Source organism: Podarcis bocagei (assembly GCF_964188305.1).
Source record: "Podarcis bocagei genome assembly, chromosome: 2".
Lineage (NCBI taxonomy): Eukaryota > Metazoa > Chordata > Lepidosauria > Squamata > Lacertidae > Podarcis > Podarcis bocagei.
In genome coordinates, this window is record NC_138126.1 from 102,052,519 (window position 1) to 102,069,873 (window position 17,355).

The 17,355-nt window shown below is 46.8% G+C and overlaps 1 protein-coding gene across 2 annotated transcripts in view; it reads right to left on the bottom strand.

Annotated features, from left to right (window-relative positions):
- The window catches only part of DNAH17 (dynein axonemal heavy chain 17), a 97,352-nt gene that overhangs the window by 30,921 nt on the left and 49,076 nt on the right, over positions 1-17,355 (bottom strand). For both annotated transcript variants that reach the window (XM_081184851.1, XM_081184852.1), the window contains 9 exons: positions 15,488-15,653; positions 13,431-13,533; positions 13,065-13,212; positions 12,826-12,917; positions 10,131-10,292; positions 9,216-9,380; positions 8,115-8,306; positions 4,119-4,385; positions 1,923-2,084 (listed from right to left, as the gene is read on the bottom strand). In XM_081184851.1, coding sequence (XP_081040977.1) covers positions 1,923-2,084; positions 4,119-4,385; positions 8,115-8,306; positions 9,216-9,380; positions 10,131-10,292; positions 12,826-12,917; positions 13,065-13,212; positions 13,431-13,533; positions 15,488-15,653 — 1,457 coding nt within the window. The remainder of the gene's footprint in view (positions 1-1,922; positions 2,085-4,118; positions 4,386-8,114; positions 8,307-9,215; positions 9,381-10,130; positions 10,293-12,825; positions 12,918-13,064; positions 13,213-13,430; positions 13,534-15,487; positions 15,654-17,355) is intronic.

Below are 17,355 nucleotides of genomic sequence, written 5' to 3' on the forward strand. Positions count from 1 at the left end.
GTTCATGGCTACAACTGGACGTCACACAGTAAAATGTGTCTTGTTTAAGATGCTTGGGTTTTGCTTAATTGCTTTTTCAACCATTTTGAATTTTTACATCTGTTCATTTGAATTGACTTCACTTGATTCTTTTCGCTACTTCAAGTGCTGAATTACAAGAATTATAATAATCAAACTCAAGTTAAGAGTCAATTCATTTTAGTTAGTTTTCATTACATAAAACAAGCAAAACATGCACTTTAGTCAAAGCGTACGCTTGTCCAAACCTGAATACCGTATTTTTCACTCTATAGGACACACTTTCCCCCCTCCCAAATGCAGGCTCCTTAGGCTTTGCGTTGGTTTCGCTGAAGCCTGGAGAGCGAGATTCACAGCTGCAGTTAATGGGACAAACTATGCCAAAATCAGGGGCCACAACTTTCTGTTTCCAGTGTGCATATTTGACACCTGATTCAATTGTGTAAATGTCGCTCTAAGGATCTGAGGTTTTGCCTGCCCCATTTTCCATTGTTTAAATATGCAACATGAGCTTTGCTGTATAACACAGTGCCTATTAATGTTTAATGTGCTTAGGTTGGGAAATGAAAAGATAAAGTCAAGGTAGGTGAATATTAGCAGTAACTAGTCTCAAGGGGACACTGATGTCAATACAGATTCTACAAACAAAATCCATGTTGGACTTGTACCGCTCCGTTTTATCAGCTGCACATGTCAAAAAAAATTAAATAAATGTGGTGGCAAGATTATTTCCAAGGAGTGAAAGCTCCAGGTGAAGACCTAGAAAGATGGGTTTTTAACAGAGTCACCCCACCTTTCTATGTGTTTGCAAGCAGACATTGGTGTGAAAAGGGATTCTAACAGGAAAAGACCAATTTGCACCTCAATATAAACCACAGCTGACTGTCCAGGCTGCTTTTCTCCTCCTGATGCTGGGCAGAGGAAACAATCCACAATCCGTAAGCCAAGAACAAACCTTGCCTACAAATTGTGGTCTGGTGGAACAAACAACCCCTGGTTTGGACATAACAGTAAGCCAGGGTTTGTGGCTGGTTTCTCCCCAGTGTGGAGGACCAAAGTGGGTGTGACTGGATAATACACAGTAAGCCCTGGTTTATGGCTCACTGTAATGTGCCGAGATGGCCAAGGAAAGTAATAACATAAAACACAGAAGTCAAGGTAAACAAGGTGTAAATAATCATAAGCATGCTATATTTTCAACCTATGCATAAACAAAGCCTGATGGCTATAGTGCCAATGAATGGATTTGCCATATTTATTGCAAACAATGCAGAACAAAAAGGTGCAACCTGGTCATGAATGTGAAAAGAAAAAACAAACAAACCCCAAAATGAAAACAGGTAAATAATATGCGTAAGAAGGAAAACTCAGCCCAGTTCTCAACAGCCTTCAATGGAGTTCTAGGAACACTTGGAATGCAGACATGTTTTATACAGCTGGATACAATACCATTATATTTTTACAGTTCGTGGATTTAGCCATTTGATGTCTCTGTATTATACAAGTTTTGTTTAAAAATTGCATTTTCAGTGTTTTGGTTTTTCATTTCCACATCCATGATCAAGTCTGTCTGTCTCTCCCCTGGCAGCCCACTGGGGGGGGGGAGAAAGGGGTGCCCCACCCAAATTTTGGTTCTCACCACACCCACTTTGGGCTTTGGCCCTGCCCACTGCCAGCATGTGCCCTCTCCAACAAGGAATGCAGCCCTCAACAGAACAAAAAGGCTTCCCTTCTCTGATCTGAACTCTGGTGTATAAATATACCAGGTCAGTCCTGAAGAACATGGAACCATTCATGGAACACAGGCAGAAACTGCCCTCCTTAGTACCAAGATATGCTGGGGGACACAACGTTCACTGTAATGGCATTGATAGAAATGATACAGCTGTTAAGGGTGGAGTCACCTCTATTCCTTCGGTCTCCTCTAGGAACCTGGCACTGACAGATACCAGGGCATCTTCAGGCCATTCGTGAAACCAGTCAATGGCGGTGCAATTCACTACAGCAGGGAATTTTCTTGCCCGCACGCGGAGGGTGGACCCCACAGGAGAGAAACAAAGGATCACCTGGAATCAGGATGGGGTGGGGGAAACTCTCATTAAGAACGTAAGAAATATTATATAGAACAGCACAGGAGCAAGTTAAATCAGAACAGAATAACTACTTCTGTCTATTGCAATAACTCTTTTGTTCTACGAAGAAACCACAGTAGCTTAGGGTTGGCATATGCCTGGAATTTCCCAGACATATCTGGGATTCAGCCATCGGGAACTGCGTCCGTAAGGCAACCCATATCAGAAGTAGCTCTAAAACCTGAAAAAAAGCTCAATGACTTTTCTGTCTGGGTTTTCATTTTCTGAAATATGGCAACCCTACAGTAGTTGAGCATTTGTTTTCCTCCCTCTGAGGTGTGGGGTAATGCCCCAGGACAAATGGGCTTGAGCATGCACAAACCATCCAGGGCAAATCCCCAGCCTCATTAAGACTTTTAGCTCTGTTTCATCAGCTGAAGAGAGGGGTGCAACCTAAGTCCAGTCAGCCAACAGGTTAAAAAGCCATTTTGCTACTCCTAGTGGCTATGCAGTGCAATTGAGGATCCCCTGGGCACTGGCAAAGCACAACACTTGAAGCACCTATAGCCTGTGTGGGATCTGGGAGCTGTGCCTTTGCATCTGTTGGGAGACTGAAAGTGATTTTAGGACACACCTCTTCTTTCATTGGATTTAGAGAGCTTGGGGGGGGAAAACCTACCTAAGAAGAGAACTTCATAATGTTTCATTCTTCAGAATTTTATCATTACTTGCTCTTCCTCTGGAGCACGTCTTCACCTCAATATGTGCTTTTAATAATATTTATTCTCCATTACAGGAAGACATACTTCAGAAGAAGCCCATTAAATATTATTTGTTTGCAGAGGAGCACCGTGGCAGGGAGAAGGAAAATCAGAACAAGTGCAGGAGGTTTGTCTCCTTTCACACACAGAGGAAGTGACCAGGGAAGAGAGACAAATTTAAAGAAAAGGAGAACACCCAAAACATAAGAATCTGGACCCTGCTAATTCAAAGCACTGGTTAAGCCACTCTGAGAAAAATCAGGGTAAACGGATGCTAAATAATAGTGAGTGCAGATCTGCAATGCATCCATCAAAGGGGGGCACAAAGTAAGCCTCTTGGAGGAGGCCCTTTCAGCTGTTTTGACAACAGCAAAGGCCCAAAGCCTCAAACAGGTGCAAGACTTTGCCATGTGGATATTTACCACAGTAGCATGGACAATGACACATTTCAGAGGCTTTCATTCTTTTTATGAGATGCTGTTCACTAAAGGCTCTCGGAAACGAGGCACAGAAATGTTTCTGTTAGGAGGGTTTCCCCCCACCTACATTTGAGATCCTGTGGAAAGCAAATCCTTGTCATTTTCTACCCTTCATTTTTAAACTGTGATTTATTAAGTTCTGTGGTTAACAACAGAAGTATGTTTCTACGGCATGTGCTCGAACCACTGTAAGTATAATATTTTGCAAATCCCATAATCTCCTGATGAGACAGACAAGCACCAATGGAAGGGCACTAGATGTGCAGCCTATGCCAGTGAATGCTTGTCCCCCCCCCCCCACTGATAGCGGATGGAATGACTTGAAGTATCCTTCATTGTTACTGGCATCTGTTAATGCCAGCAATAGCTTCCCCCCTGCCCCTCTTCAGATATTCCTGGGTACTCCATTTAGGTCACGGTATTATAAAACAACGTTCCAAGACCTGCTTCAATTTTAGCGTCAGATTCACTTCCTCTTGAGCCTTTCACCCCACATAAATAGTGCTGGCCTAGGACATTTTTGTGACTTGCACCAGAGACCCAAAGGCAGGGCTTTCTCCTCCCAACACTTCCAAAAGGGACATTGCTTTATTAAGTCTTGCTGCACCATTCAGCCACAAGTTCCTGCTTTCATCTACCCCACACGCCCAACAGTGTGAATGGCAGAGATGGTACTTCAGTCTCAGCCACACACACAGTCAAAAATTAGTATGTCCCTGTTGTACAAAGATTTTGGAATGAAAACAACCACAACCACCCCGTATTCGGGAAGAAGGCGGCCTTCTCACCTTCAGCTGCCGACGGACTTTGTCAATAAAGAACTTCCAGCAGTTTTCCCTAGTGTCCTGCATGCCCATGGACTTCACTTGGGGCCTCATGGAACTAATAATGTTTTCCACTTCATCATCCTGGAAGAGACCCGGGATCTCACCAGATGCCAGGAGGTCATTAATCAATACCAAGAACTGCTCCTCAGCAACCTGCGAGTCCGTCATGAGGAACACGGTGGGGGTGTTCTTCACAGCAGATTTGATGTACTGGGAAGCCAAGTCAGCCTGGACCACAGAACAGACACATGTCAGTTTCTTACATTAAAAAGAGAGAGAGAGAGAGAAGACGCTTCCTTTTTTTTTGACGGGGGAGTTATTCCTCTTAAAAGTTCCCAACACTGATATGGGAAAGAGGCAGCTTTCCTTTTGTGAAAGATGGACCACAAGAGGAAAAGCTAATCTTCCGATTTGTACGCCATTTTGGAAAGCCCTATTTGGGCCTTCTCTTCCCCACGCAATTACCAGAGCCTGTTGCCTCTGCCCATTCTACTGGGTTGGGAAGGTGAACCTCAGCACCACAGAGGGGCTCTTGTGGAGGCTCCAGTGCGATATGGAATCCTGATCTTCCGGGGTTCTAAATCACATGGGGAGTCACCATGAGCCTGCAGAAGTTCACCTCCCCGACATGTGCGAGATGATGAAGCCGGGGACAGGGACATGACAGAAGGGTGGGGCCAACAGGCTTTGTTGCAGGGATGGCAATTTCAGTTTCTTTCAGGTTCTCATTTTTCCTGTTCAGTTCTCCACATTTCCACATCAGTTTGCATTAAAAAAATCCCTCCAAAGTTCTCATGAAAATTTGCCGGCAATATCAGTGTGTATTTCTCCTGAAACTTTTTTTTTTGAATTTTGTTTAATACAGTGGTACCTCGGGTTACATACGCTTCAGGTTACATACGCTTCAGGGTACAGACTCTGCTAACTCAGAAATGGTGCTTCAGGTTAAGAACTTTGCTTCAGGATGAGAACAGAAATTGTGCTCCGGCGGCGCGGCAGCAGCAGGAGGCCCCATCAGCTAAAGTGGTGCTTCAGGTTAAGAACAGTTTCAAATTAAGTACGGACCTCTGGAACGAATTAAGTACTTAACCCGAGGTACCACTATATACCGTATTTTTCGCCCTATAGGACGCACTTTTTCCCCTCCAAAAATGAAGGGGAAATGTGGGTGCATCCTATGGGGCGAATGCAGGATTTCGCTGAAGCCTGGAGAGCGAGAGCGGTAGGTGCGCACCGACCCCTCTCGCTCTCCAGGCTTTGCGGATCTCTCCTCAAGCAGCGGGAACGCTCCCGCTGCTTGGGGAGAGTTGCCGGCATCCTGAAGCCTGTGCGCGCTGATCTCAGCGTGTCCAGGCTTCGCGGACCTCTACTCAAGCAGCGGGAACGCTCCCGCTGCTTGGGGAGAGTTGCTGGCATCCCGAAGCCTGCGCGCGCTGATCTCAGCGCGTCCAGGCTTCGCGGACCTCTCCTCAAGCAGCGGGAACGCTCCCGTTGCTTGGGGAGAGTTGCCGGCATCCCGAAGCCTGTGCGCGCTGATCTCAGCGCGTCCAGGCTTCGCGGACCTCTCCTCAAGCAGCGGGAACGCTCCCGCTGCTTGGGGAGAGTTGCCGGCATCCCGAGGCCTGCGCGCGCTGATCTCAGCGCGTCCAGGCTTCGCGGACCTCTACTCAAGCAGCGGGAACGCTCCCGTTGCTTGGGGAGAGTTGCCGGCATCCCGAAGCCTGTGCGCGCTGATCTCAGCGCGTCCAGGCTTCGCGGACCTCTCCTCAAGCAGCGGGAATGCTCCCGCTGCTTGGGGAGAGTTGCCGGCATCCCGAAGCCTGCGCGCGCTGATCTCAGCGCGTCCAGGCTTCGCGGATCTCTCCTCAAGCAGCGGGAACGCTCCCGCTGCTTGGGGAGAGTTGCCGGCATCCCGAAGCCTGTGCGCGCTGATCTCAGCGCGTCCAAGCTTCGCGGATCTCTCCTCAAGCAGCGGGAACGCTCCCGCTGCTTGGGGAGAGTTGCCGGCATCCCGAAGCCTGTGCGCGCTGATCTCAGCGCGTCCAAGCTTCGCGGACCTCTCCTCAAGCAGCGGGAACGCTCCCGCTGCTTGGGGAGAGTTGCCGGCATCCCGAAGCCTGCGCGCGCTGATCTCAGCGCGTCCAGGCTTCGCGGACCTCTCAGCAAGCAGCGGGAGCCACCGCTGGGCTCCCACGGCTTGCAGAGAGCTGCCTGTTTGGGGGCTGGGGTCGGGGGAAGCTCGGGCTGCCCCAGCCCCGCGCCTGGGGGGGAAATAATTTTTCCCCCTTTATTTCCCCCCCCAAAAACTAGGTGCGTCTTATGGGACGGTGCGTCCTATAGGGCGAAAAATACGGTACATTTTTGGGCAAGCAAATTCCCCCTATTACATTTTGAAAATTATGTTAAGAGGGGGTAGCATTTATTCACACTTTCCCCTACTATATGCACTTTTGTACAGATAGTTTTGCTGGAGAACTGCTTCGCGAAAGAAGTTCAAATTACAGTTCACACATTGTTTGGGTAAATGGGAATCAGATAGTTTTATCTTCTTAATTGCAAGCTGAATCGAACACCTCCCTCATCCTTACTGTGACCCCTTTACTTTGAACAAGATTCCTGAACAGAGCTATGGTCACACAGACACATCTTTCAATGGCAGAAAGGGAGCAGCTGCAAGGATGCACTTCTTGGATCTGGGGCTCGTCTTGCCAAGTGTTTCCCTTGCCAGAGCAATTGCTCACCAACCAGCATATTCCCTAGTGAACACTAGGTGCCACTCTTGCACTTCCCAAGCAGGCTGACACAATGGCAGGAGTTTCCTCTGTCTGCTGCTCAGCATCAGAACTAATAATAATAATAATAATAATAATAATAATAATAATAAAATTTATTTATACCCTGCCCTCCCCGGCCAGAACCAGGCCCAGGGCGGCTAACACCATTAAAATTACAGTAAAAACATAATAAAAATAAAATAAAATAACAATTTAAAATACAGGTTAAAATGCAGCCTCATTTTAAAAGTAACCCATAGATCAAAACATGCCTCTGACCAAAGAAGATTGGAGAAGCGCAACGGCTGTCATAACACTAGAACCTATGCTTGGGTACAGAACTGATGTGTGTTACCAAAGCTAAACGTAGCCACTTATTCCCTCTCCCCCCACCCCCCGAAAAGAAAACTACCACAGTGCACATACCTCAGATCACATTGTGGGGCAGAGGGACTGAGCAACCAGAGGTGTGTACAAAAAATACTCAGTCAGCTTTTTAAAAGGATATGTTCCTCACTTGCACTTTTCTTGCTTGAAAAATATGTATGCAAGTTAGTCCCTGACTCAGCTCCACAGACATGGGAAGCCAAAGCAGATGATTCTAAGAAGGAGACCAAGGCCAGCACTTGGATGAGATTAGGTGAAGCAATTTGCCTCAGGTGGCAAATCTGCCACACACAAACCCCTGCTGTTGCCAGCCCTGCCAGTTTCACTGTTGCCACAACACCTTTGCCCTTGCTGTGGCATGGGAGCAGCCGTGGGCGAGGGTGCAATTGTGGTGGCGTGGCCAGTGGCAATAGGGCCATGGCGGCAAGGCAGGGAAGGGACGTTTTGCCTACAGCGGCAAAACCTCCCAGGACTCTTCAGGCCACAAAACCGAAGGCCAATTCTTATAACCTTCTCTATGTGTAGCAGCTGCCGCATTGACAGGCAGCCCATGTCTTGCCTTGCAGCCAATTTTAAAAATGTTCATGGCAGGCATAGAGTATGGTGTTACTGTGCTAGGGCAACAGAGCGCTTTAATCCACTTCAACTGCACAAACCTAAGGTTCTCGCATGCACCTGAATCCCTCCTGTAAAAGAACGACCAATCTAGAGGCGTTCTGGGTATCAGGGATTTGGCACCAGTTACGGTTCTTTTTCTACTGGGACACCCCCTAGAGAAAACCACTTTGCTTCTCACTTTGAGGTCTGGAATCCCATAGCCTTTCTTCAGCGTGATCTGAAACACATCCAAGGCGCTGATATAGGCTGCCAACCGAGACAGGCTCTGCTTGCCACTCCCTCCGACGCCCACTAGCAAAGCGTTCCCTCTGGGAGACTCTAAGATGCGATTGATCCTGCAGACGTGGGACACAGCATCATCAAACAGCACCTGCAATAGCCAAGGAAGGATTATTAATAGCACAGCCCACAATAATACAAAAGTCTAACATTATGGCCTATATACCAACCAATTTTAGCATGGATTTTATTAGTATGGGCTACTTTGTTCAGCCCACAACTGATGCGTCCTGTCATAATTTGTGATCTGGGTTTTTTGGAACAACAAATAGTGCGCACCCCCACCCCACTAACTTTAACATGATGTCCCTGTTTTTTTGGATAAATGTTTCACAACGCCATTTATCTTAGCTAATGCCCCACCTGACTATTTCCACCCTTACTGGTGCATTTCTCTTTTATAATTTTAAAATATCCACCTATTTACTCAACTCCACTGAACACACCATTTCTGCTCCTCTCCCCCCCCCCCAACTTTGTACAACTTGGGACATTTTGCATTCAGAACTTCAATGGATTTAAGCTATTGACTGCAGGAATATGCTAAACCAGGGGTCAGCAAACTTTTTCAACAGGGGGCGGGCCAATGTCCCTCAGACCTTGTGGGGGGCCGGACTATATTCTGAAAAGAAAAAAAAAGAATGAATTCCTATGCCCCACAAATAACCCAGAAATGCATTTTAAATAAAAGCACACATTCTACTCATGTAGAAACACCAGGCAGGCTCCACAAATAACCCAGAGATGCATTTTAAATAAAAGGACACATTCTACTCATGTAAAAACACGCTGATTCCCCAGACTGTCTGCGGGCCGGATTTAGAAGGCGACTGGACCAGATCCGGCCCCCAGGCCTTAGTTTGTCTATCCATGTGCTAAATGAACGGTGGCAAGAACTTAAGACTACACCTTTAAGCCTAAGAGAAAGACCACCACCCCTTTCAGGACCAGCATGGTAATTGCCATCTTCTCCCTGGGTTTTAGTTCCAGCTTCACTCACCAAATTCATCACTGCATTGACCTCGTTGTAGCTGTCCAGGGCTTCTGCAAGCAGCTTATTCAGAGACTGAATGTTAGAAACTGGGAGATACTTGGGATCGCCAATGCCCTGAGCAAAGTGGCAATAAATATTTGGCTTCGCAAAGACAACATTGTCACCTAGCTCCTGCAGAAAGGACAAACATAATCCCATAAGCTGCTTTTTACCTGTAAGAATGGCAAACATTTGGACTGGGTGCAAGTGTATTTAGGGGGGGGGAGTAGGATGGGAGGGTTAGTCGCTGAACTCTGTGCTTTCCCTCCGTCTCTGCTACAGCTGCTAGTGCCTATTTGAAATGGTAGTTGTGATATAGCTGTGATTTGGCACGAGGAAGGTAGGATGTCAGCAGATGATGCTGGACTCTGATCAGCATCTGGACTCCTTGGGCAGCTGCCAGGTCCCCAGGGCCTTTTTCCTGGACTCCCATGAATTCTTTTTCTAGCCTCACACTCGAAGCAGCAATCACTGGGACCAGCCACCCTTTAAATTCTCCACAATGGCTCCGAGTTAGTAGCATTGCTCCAGGGTGCTGGTGAAAATTTTTATAGGAGGCTTAAATCCCGCTGTCCAATGCCACTTGGGGTGCTGCCATTGAAGCCAGATAAGGTACCTAGATCCCATTGACAGAGAGGGGGGAAAGGGCCTTTTGTTCAGGGCTGCCTCAAATCAGGAGCCAGCCCTGGACATTTTCAAATGTTCCTGGATTCTCATTTTAAGGAAGCCCATGCGGATTTGGACAAAGTTTCAAATAAGTTTGTTCCCAGCCACGCTTCTACTTATTAATATGGAACGGACTGCAGGCATCCCGGCAGAGTCCACATTCACCCTTGAATCTAGAGTATCAGCTGAAGAACGGCAGAAGAATGACTACCCTACCTCAAAGAATTTTTTGCAAGTAGCCATCATGACCCGGACAAAGCTCTCCTGATCTTTTTCCTCCACAAGTTTGTCGCAGTAAACCCTTGTGGCTTCGTGCAGCCACAGTCGGACCAGGTCCACCGGTACTCGGAGGCATTCGGCCGTGGAGAAGAGAAGTCCCTGCCAAAGACAGAAAACGCTTCCAGCACTGGCTGCCGGGTCCCATAAGCCCTTCCATCTTGCTTATCCTCACCATGTTTGCATTGCCCAGTGCAAACACTGTGATAAGCTATAAGGATTTCCCCCCATGTGACAGTTCTAATAATAATAATAATAATAATAATAATAATAATAATAATAATAATTTTTATTTATACCCCGCCCTCCCCGGCCAGAGTACTAACAGCAGTAAAATTACAGTAAAAACATAATGGGGGGGCGGAGAGAAAGAACCAATTTAAAATACAGATTAAAATGCAATTTAAAATGCAGCCTCATCAAAACCATAAGGGGAGGGAAACATAAGGGTCAGACTGAGTCCAAACCAACGGCCAGGCGGAACAGCTCTGTCTTGCAAGCCTGCGGAAAGATGTCAAGTCCCGCAGGGCCCTAGTCTCTTGTGACAGAGCGTTCTACCAAGTCGGAGCCAGTACTGAAAAGCCCCTGGGCCCTAGTTGCGACCAATCTAACCACCTTGCAACCTGGGACCTTGTGGACCTTAAGGTCCTCCGCGGGGCATACCAGGAGAGGCGGTCCCATAGGTATGTGGGTCCTAGGCCGACATGGGTCCTAGGCCAAGTGCTTCCCAAAGGTGCTTACAGATGCAGATCCCACAAACCCAGAGGAACGCTATGAGAGGTATTGAGAGTGTGCATTCTGCCTTCATTACTTAAGATGTCAGCATATAAAAGTTTACTATGGCAGGGAGTCCACCACCACCACTGCTGCTACCTCTCTGGGAAAAAATAAATTGCCAGGCCTTGGGGATGAAGTACTGGGAATTGTGTTTGCTTAGCAATGACAGATATAACACTCTCCGCTTTCTGAACCTGCTAGCATGGCCACACTGAGGTTGACGGGGCTAGAGAGGGAAGAGTAGTCTCTGTGTGCTTGAGCATGCAAGTGTCTGGGTGAGTATACAATCCGACAATAACTGCAGGGCACCAGATAAGCTACCCTTGATTTAAAGGAATAGCACATGGCACATAACTCTTGGATAGCTCAGTTGGTTAGAGCATGGTGCTGATATTGCCAAGGTTTCAGGTTCGATTCCCGTAAGGGATAGCTGCATATTCCTGCATCACAGGATGATGATACTCAGATGATACTCAGGGCCTTTCCAACTCTGCCCTTCTATGATTCTATGATTTGTGGGTCGTTATTCCCAAGACTGATTGGCTGGCATCTTGGGCACTCTTTGCAGTGCTCCAGTTGCACAGCGGAGTACCCGGCCCGCTGCTCTAAATCTGACAAGTGCCATGGCAAAAGCAGCACTTTGCTCGCCTGCCACAAAGCCAGGTTGTAACAAAACAAAGGGAACGCTGAAAAAGTGACAAAGGAGGGACAACAACAGGGTGGCAAGCTTTGCGTTTCCAAGAAAGCTTGTTGTTCCCCAGGGCCCTTGTGTTTACGGCAGTTACATGGGTGTTAACAGAGTGCATTTCCTTATGCCAGAACAGAACGCCTCGGGAAATGTCATACTGTATAAATTCACAATGGCTGTAAGAAGAACAGTCATGCTGAATCACGGGAGGACGACTGCGAGCTGTAAAGGCATGAACTGCTTCTGAAAGTGGAGATGCTACGGGGAGAAAAGAGAGGCAAGGCCGGCACACCTCTTTATAAACATGACTTGCTGGAAGCTCTGTGGTTCTCTCTTTCCCGACCCCTTTGAAATCAGCATAGGTAGGGGAATAGGATGCAGGGGCAGAAGGTACCGTATTTTTCGTCCCATAGGACGCTCCGTCCCATAGGACGCACCTAGTTTTTTTGGGGGGGGGAAATTCCTTTATTTCCCCCCCCCAAAGCAGGTCGGGGCAACCGAACCAGGTCAAGGAACAGCGGGATGGCGGTGCTGCGCCTCCCTGCTGTCCCCCGAGCTTGTGGGGCTGGCCGATGTCTGCCCGGCGCGAGGGGCGCTCTCCAAGCGAAAGCCTGCATTCGCCCCATAGGGCGCACCCAGATTTCCCCTTTATTTTTGGAGGGGGAAAAGTGCGTCCTATAGGGCGAAAAATACGGTAATTGACTCAAGGATTCAGAAAGAGAGCAAAAGGGTTAGGAGGCAGTTACGCTCTGCATCCTACCATCCATGGGGCTCTTCACACATCTCTGAGCAAGTTGGCAATGCTAAGATGGGCCTCCCCTAGGATGCTGGTGAAGCAGCACATCGGTCTCAATCACCTTCAGTCTGAAATCAGAATGGCTAATACGGGCGGTCAGTCTTTGAGTCAAAATCCATTCCTTTCCCCTTCAGAAAGGAAGGAAGCCAGCATGGCTTTGGTTGGAGAGACCAATTTTGCTTGCCTTCCGTTTCCTAAGCTGGGTGTCCTCTGAGGACACAGGTATACTCTATAATGGCCTCAACAGACTAGACCACTCCCACTGTCCCCAGCCAGTGAGACTATGTTTTGCCTACACTATTCCTAGGGAATAGGGAAAGAGAAATCCACACTCATAGCAAAGTGCAAACAGCTATACAGAAGTGACATTGTACCTGGAAGATGTTTGAAAGATCCCGGAGATTGAAAACGTAGTGAAATTTGATGGCCGTGGGAAGAAAGGTTGATGTGATTTTCTGATGCAAGGCTGTTGTGGAGAAATACAGCAGATACACATGAAAATGAGGGGCTGTTTGTGTGACTTGAACCTGAACTAGAAAACAGAGCAAAGAGAGGACAGTAATCATGAAAAGCATGAGCCATGGCAAGGTTTTCTGCTTTTGCAAGCGCTTACCCAGAGCTGCAGAAACAAGCTGTGAATGCATCTTTTGAACCACCATGGGGACAGTTCGGAGGGCCAAGTGCTGACCCAGGATGGTGCTGTAGATAGCCATAAGAGCATCTTGTCCTGGGAAACTCACCGCAAACACACAGAAATGTCGCTGCAACAAAAGGCATTCATCAAGATCAGGCTGGGCAGCACTCTCTTAAACAAAAGGGCGCATTTTAATTCTCTAAAAGAAAGCCGAAAACCCCAGACACGATCTGCTTTTCTGCTTCCACTTGGGAAGAGAAGACCAAATCCAAAGAAGCAAACGTTGCAGGGGTGTAGCAGATGCCTTTGACTGAAACCCCTATGACAGGGGTCTCTGACAGGTACCTGGAGTCTCGAGTCAATGGTGAAGGATCCAGAAGTTGGATTCATACATGCAACATACTGGCAGTTGTGAATATCCTTCAGTGTCAGCTTGGTTCTGTCATACCTAACAGAAATAAGCAAGAAGGAGAAACGATTCTGAGACGCAACTCTTGCACAAAGCTCTGTATCCACTTATATTTAGGAAGTCTCATCTATCTTGCACGTACATTTACGGAAAATGAGGACAAAGGACTTCTTTTCATGACCTCCTCTCATTAAGAGAACACGAATGAGATTTTGAGAGATACATCAGCTCTGTGGAAGCACAAACTGGAGATTGTTCCCAAGGGAAGCATGATAGGATTTGAAGATCTACTTCAGATCCATATCCCAACTCAGTCAGCCCTAGTTTAGCTAATCCAGTGGAATCTCCACAGCTCTCTCCACAGTGGTCTTTTGCACACATTTTGCAGGAAGCGAACATTCAAACACTGTTTTCTCTAGATTACACTGGATTTTTATGTATTAAAACCTTTTGCAATCCGCACATCATTCATCATTAACTCATCTGCAATATCCAGCAACAAAAGTCTGAGGGTTGAGTCAGGGAGGTTACATTACTCGAGTTACACACACACACACACACACACACACACACACACACACCCCTCTATCCCAGACGAATAAAGGAAATAAACCAAAGGGTGTGAGTCCAAGACCAGCCTGCATTTTTTGTCTTTGGCTGCAAGGTGGCAACATTACCATGGCGTATGTTCATCCACTTCCAGAGAACACATGACTCCCTCATAAGTAGAAATGTGCATGTACATGTTGCGTGTGTGTACACACAAATGTATAAATATGTTCCACATTACTGGGTTAAGCACAATACTATCTGAGTTCTGATTCCTTATTTAAGCCAAATGAAGATTTCTGCTTGTGATTTTGCGGGGCTGACGATATTCCTGCTTGGACACAGAATGCCTAACTTATTTTCTTTTTGGGAGTCTGTTGTGGGAACACCAAAGGGATAGGAGGTAGAATTTGATACGATGTTGCAAAAACAGATCTTGGTCCGACTCCTCTGGACTTGTTCAGAGGTCTGCAGAAGTGGACATTTTACATTCTGCACATCAAATAATAGTGTGCTGTAACTCCCACACAAAAGCCAGGCGTCCATCACAGGACTCTAGCCTTGTGTTGGACACGGTATACAAGGGAGCTACTTTTTGGGGGGGGAATAGACTATATAGATTGGTGTTGAAGGTGTGGAGTCAGTTCAAAACAGAGAAAGTGTGAGAGCAAGACTTCAAAACTTTACAGTAAGAGGGTGGTCACACTTGCATGTACCCATTTCTATTGCATTTCTATTTCATTGCCTTTTGGATTGTTGCAATTCCAGAATCCCTGTCTCAACAGAGATTACTGGTAGTGTTGCTGGAATTTATGTATAGGTTGGGGGGGGTTGCCCCTCCAGCAGATATCATGCACATGCAGCCCACTACCAAAATCAGAACAATCACTTTTGTGATTTTTATGACTTGTTCCCACAAAACACTTCATCACAGTTTCTTCCTATCTATTCAAAGGGTCTCTGCTGCACAATATCAAATGTAAGAATTCACTGATAAATGTATCTATGTACTGGCTGACTGGGAAAACTTCAGAAATTCATATAGACATGTGAGCTCAGCTACTCAGCAGCCCCTCTGCCTGAGTGATAATTCCTGGCATCCTGATACCTGAGTGCCAGACAGGTAGCCATTCCAGAAATAACAAACCCAGATGAAGACAAAAGGGTGTGATTAACTTGGCTGGGAAACAAGGAAATGTAAATACTGAATCTATTTTGTTACACTTGATGGGTTTTTGGTGGAGGGCAAGGAAAACCATGGGGCAGCATCCAGGATGCTCAGATTACTGCCACCAGACCTCCCCTTCCATGATGTAATCATGATGTATTAAAACGAGAGTGTCTTTTGGGTGTATATATGTAGCGCATGAAGTTCCACAACATTCAACTGTGCCATTCAAATATGCGCGTTGACCAGGAGTCATGTGACAAAGTGCATTCCTACCAGTGCCCATGGTCCATGTGCTGCCTGATTAAGGTATGAGGAGCCACAGTGCCATATTTGTCGACTTCTGGCATGTTCATATCATCTATGAAGTAGATGAGTTTCTTGGTACCAGGGGGACCAAAGTTCCTGCCGGATTTCTTCTCCAGGGGCTTCTCAAGAATAGCTGCATTAAAAAAAAAAGACCACGCAGAAACGAAATGTCACAGGGTCTTATCCTGGCAATCAGGTAAAGCTTTCCTCAGCTCCATCCTGTTGTAAAGGCAGCCCTACGCATGCCTGTTCAAAAGTGAATAGCATAATAATAATAATAATAAAAATAATTTTGATATTTATATGCTGCCCAACTGGCTGGGTTTCCCCAGCCACTCTGGCTGGCTTGCAGAATATATAAAACATAATAATGCATCGAACATTATAATCGGATTTATGTGGGAAAGGCAGTCTTGTATCAGTGGGGAAGGAGAGATGATTTTACTGAGGGGGCAGACAGCTTAGCCACACAAGAGCCCCACGAGAACAGAAGCTGACTAGTTTGAAGGGAGAGTGGAGTAGCTCACAGACAGACAGACCCATTAGAAGTGCTTTTCACGTTAACACATCCAGGGTGAGGGAATGCGCACGGCGCACGGTGCAACAGATGATGGTGGAGGATGGCAGCATGACTGCAAATGTTGGCAGGCTTCATCTTCATTCTTTGCATAGAATGGATAGGTTTGATCTTCTTGCAGTCCAGGGGACTCTCAAGAGTCTCCTCCAGCACCATAATTCAAAAGCATCAATTCTTCAGCGATCAGCCTTCTTTATGGTCCAGCTCTCACTTCCATACATCGCTACTGGGAATTCCTACAGAGAAGTCTCCCTGGGAAAGATCCTGATTTTGGGAAAGATGGAGGGCACAAGGAGAAGGGGACAGCAGGGGACGAGATGGTTGGACAGTGTTCTCGAAGCTACCAGCATGAGTTTGACCAAACTGCAGGAGGCAGTGGAAGACAGGATTGCCTGGTGTGCTCTGGTCCATGGGGTCACGAAGAGTTGGACACGACTAAATGACTAAACAACAAAAAGGGATGTCCATGGAATTAGAGACCCCTTCCTTTCTTGCAGGGTTCCTGACTGCATATACAGAGCTCATAAATATATTTTTTGCATGCATATAGACTTTGCTCCATAGTCTACTGATCCCACACAGGTCTGGGATCAGGTCCACCACTGCAATCCTATTGCCTCCCTCAGCACATTCACTCAAGCTGGATGTGTTGTGTAAAAAGGGGAGGCGAAATGGGGTGCAGAGTCCTGGCGTCAGGGCTGCACAACATTGCATGAGCAGGTCAAATTATGTTTTTTGTGTTACGGGCATTAGGTCCCTCCACAACCAAATCCATAGCTGTCAACTTTTCCCTTTTCTTGCGAGGAATCCTACTCGGAATAAGGGAATTTCCCTTCAAAAAAGGGAACAGTTGACAGCTATGACCATATCCCAGGTAGTACTTCAGATTAACAAAACGACCCAAGCTTAATGGAGAAAGAATGGCATTTTCTCTGCAAATATTCATGGCATGTAAAGCGCTGTGAAAATGCAATCTCCCCAAAGCTTCCTCCTGGAAAGACAACTAAATCCCATGTAACAAATGTGCGATACCTACGGATGTGTTGTACTAGACACAGATTGCCCAGAGTAGACCTGTTTTTTTTTGGTTACTGAACATTTGAGCCAGCGTGGTACAGTGGTTAGAGTGTCAGACCAGGACCTGGAAGTTACAAGGGTTCAAATCCCCACTTGGCCATGAGGCTCACTGGGTGTGATCTTGGGCTAGTTACTGTTTCTCTCATCCTAACCTACGACACAGGATTGTTGTGAGGATAAA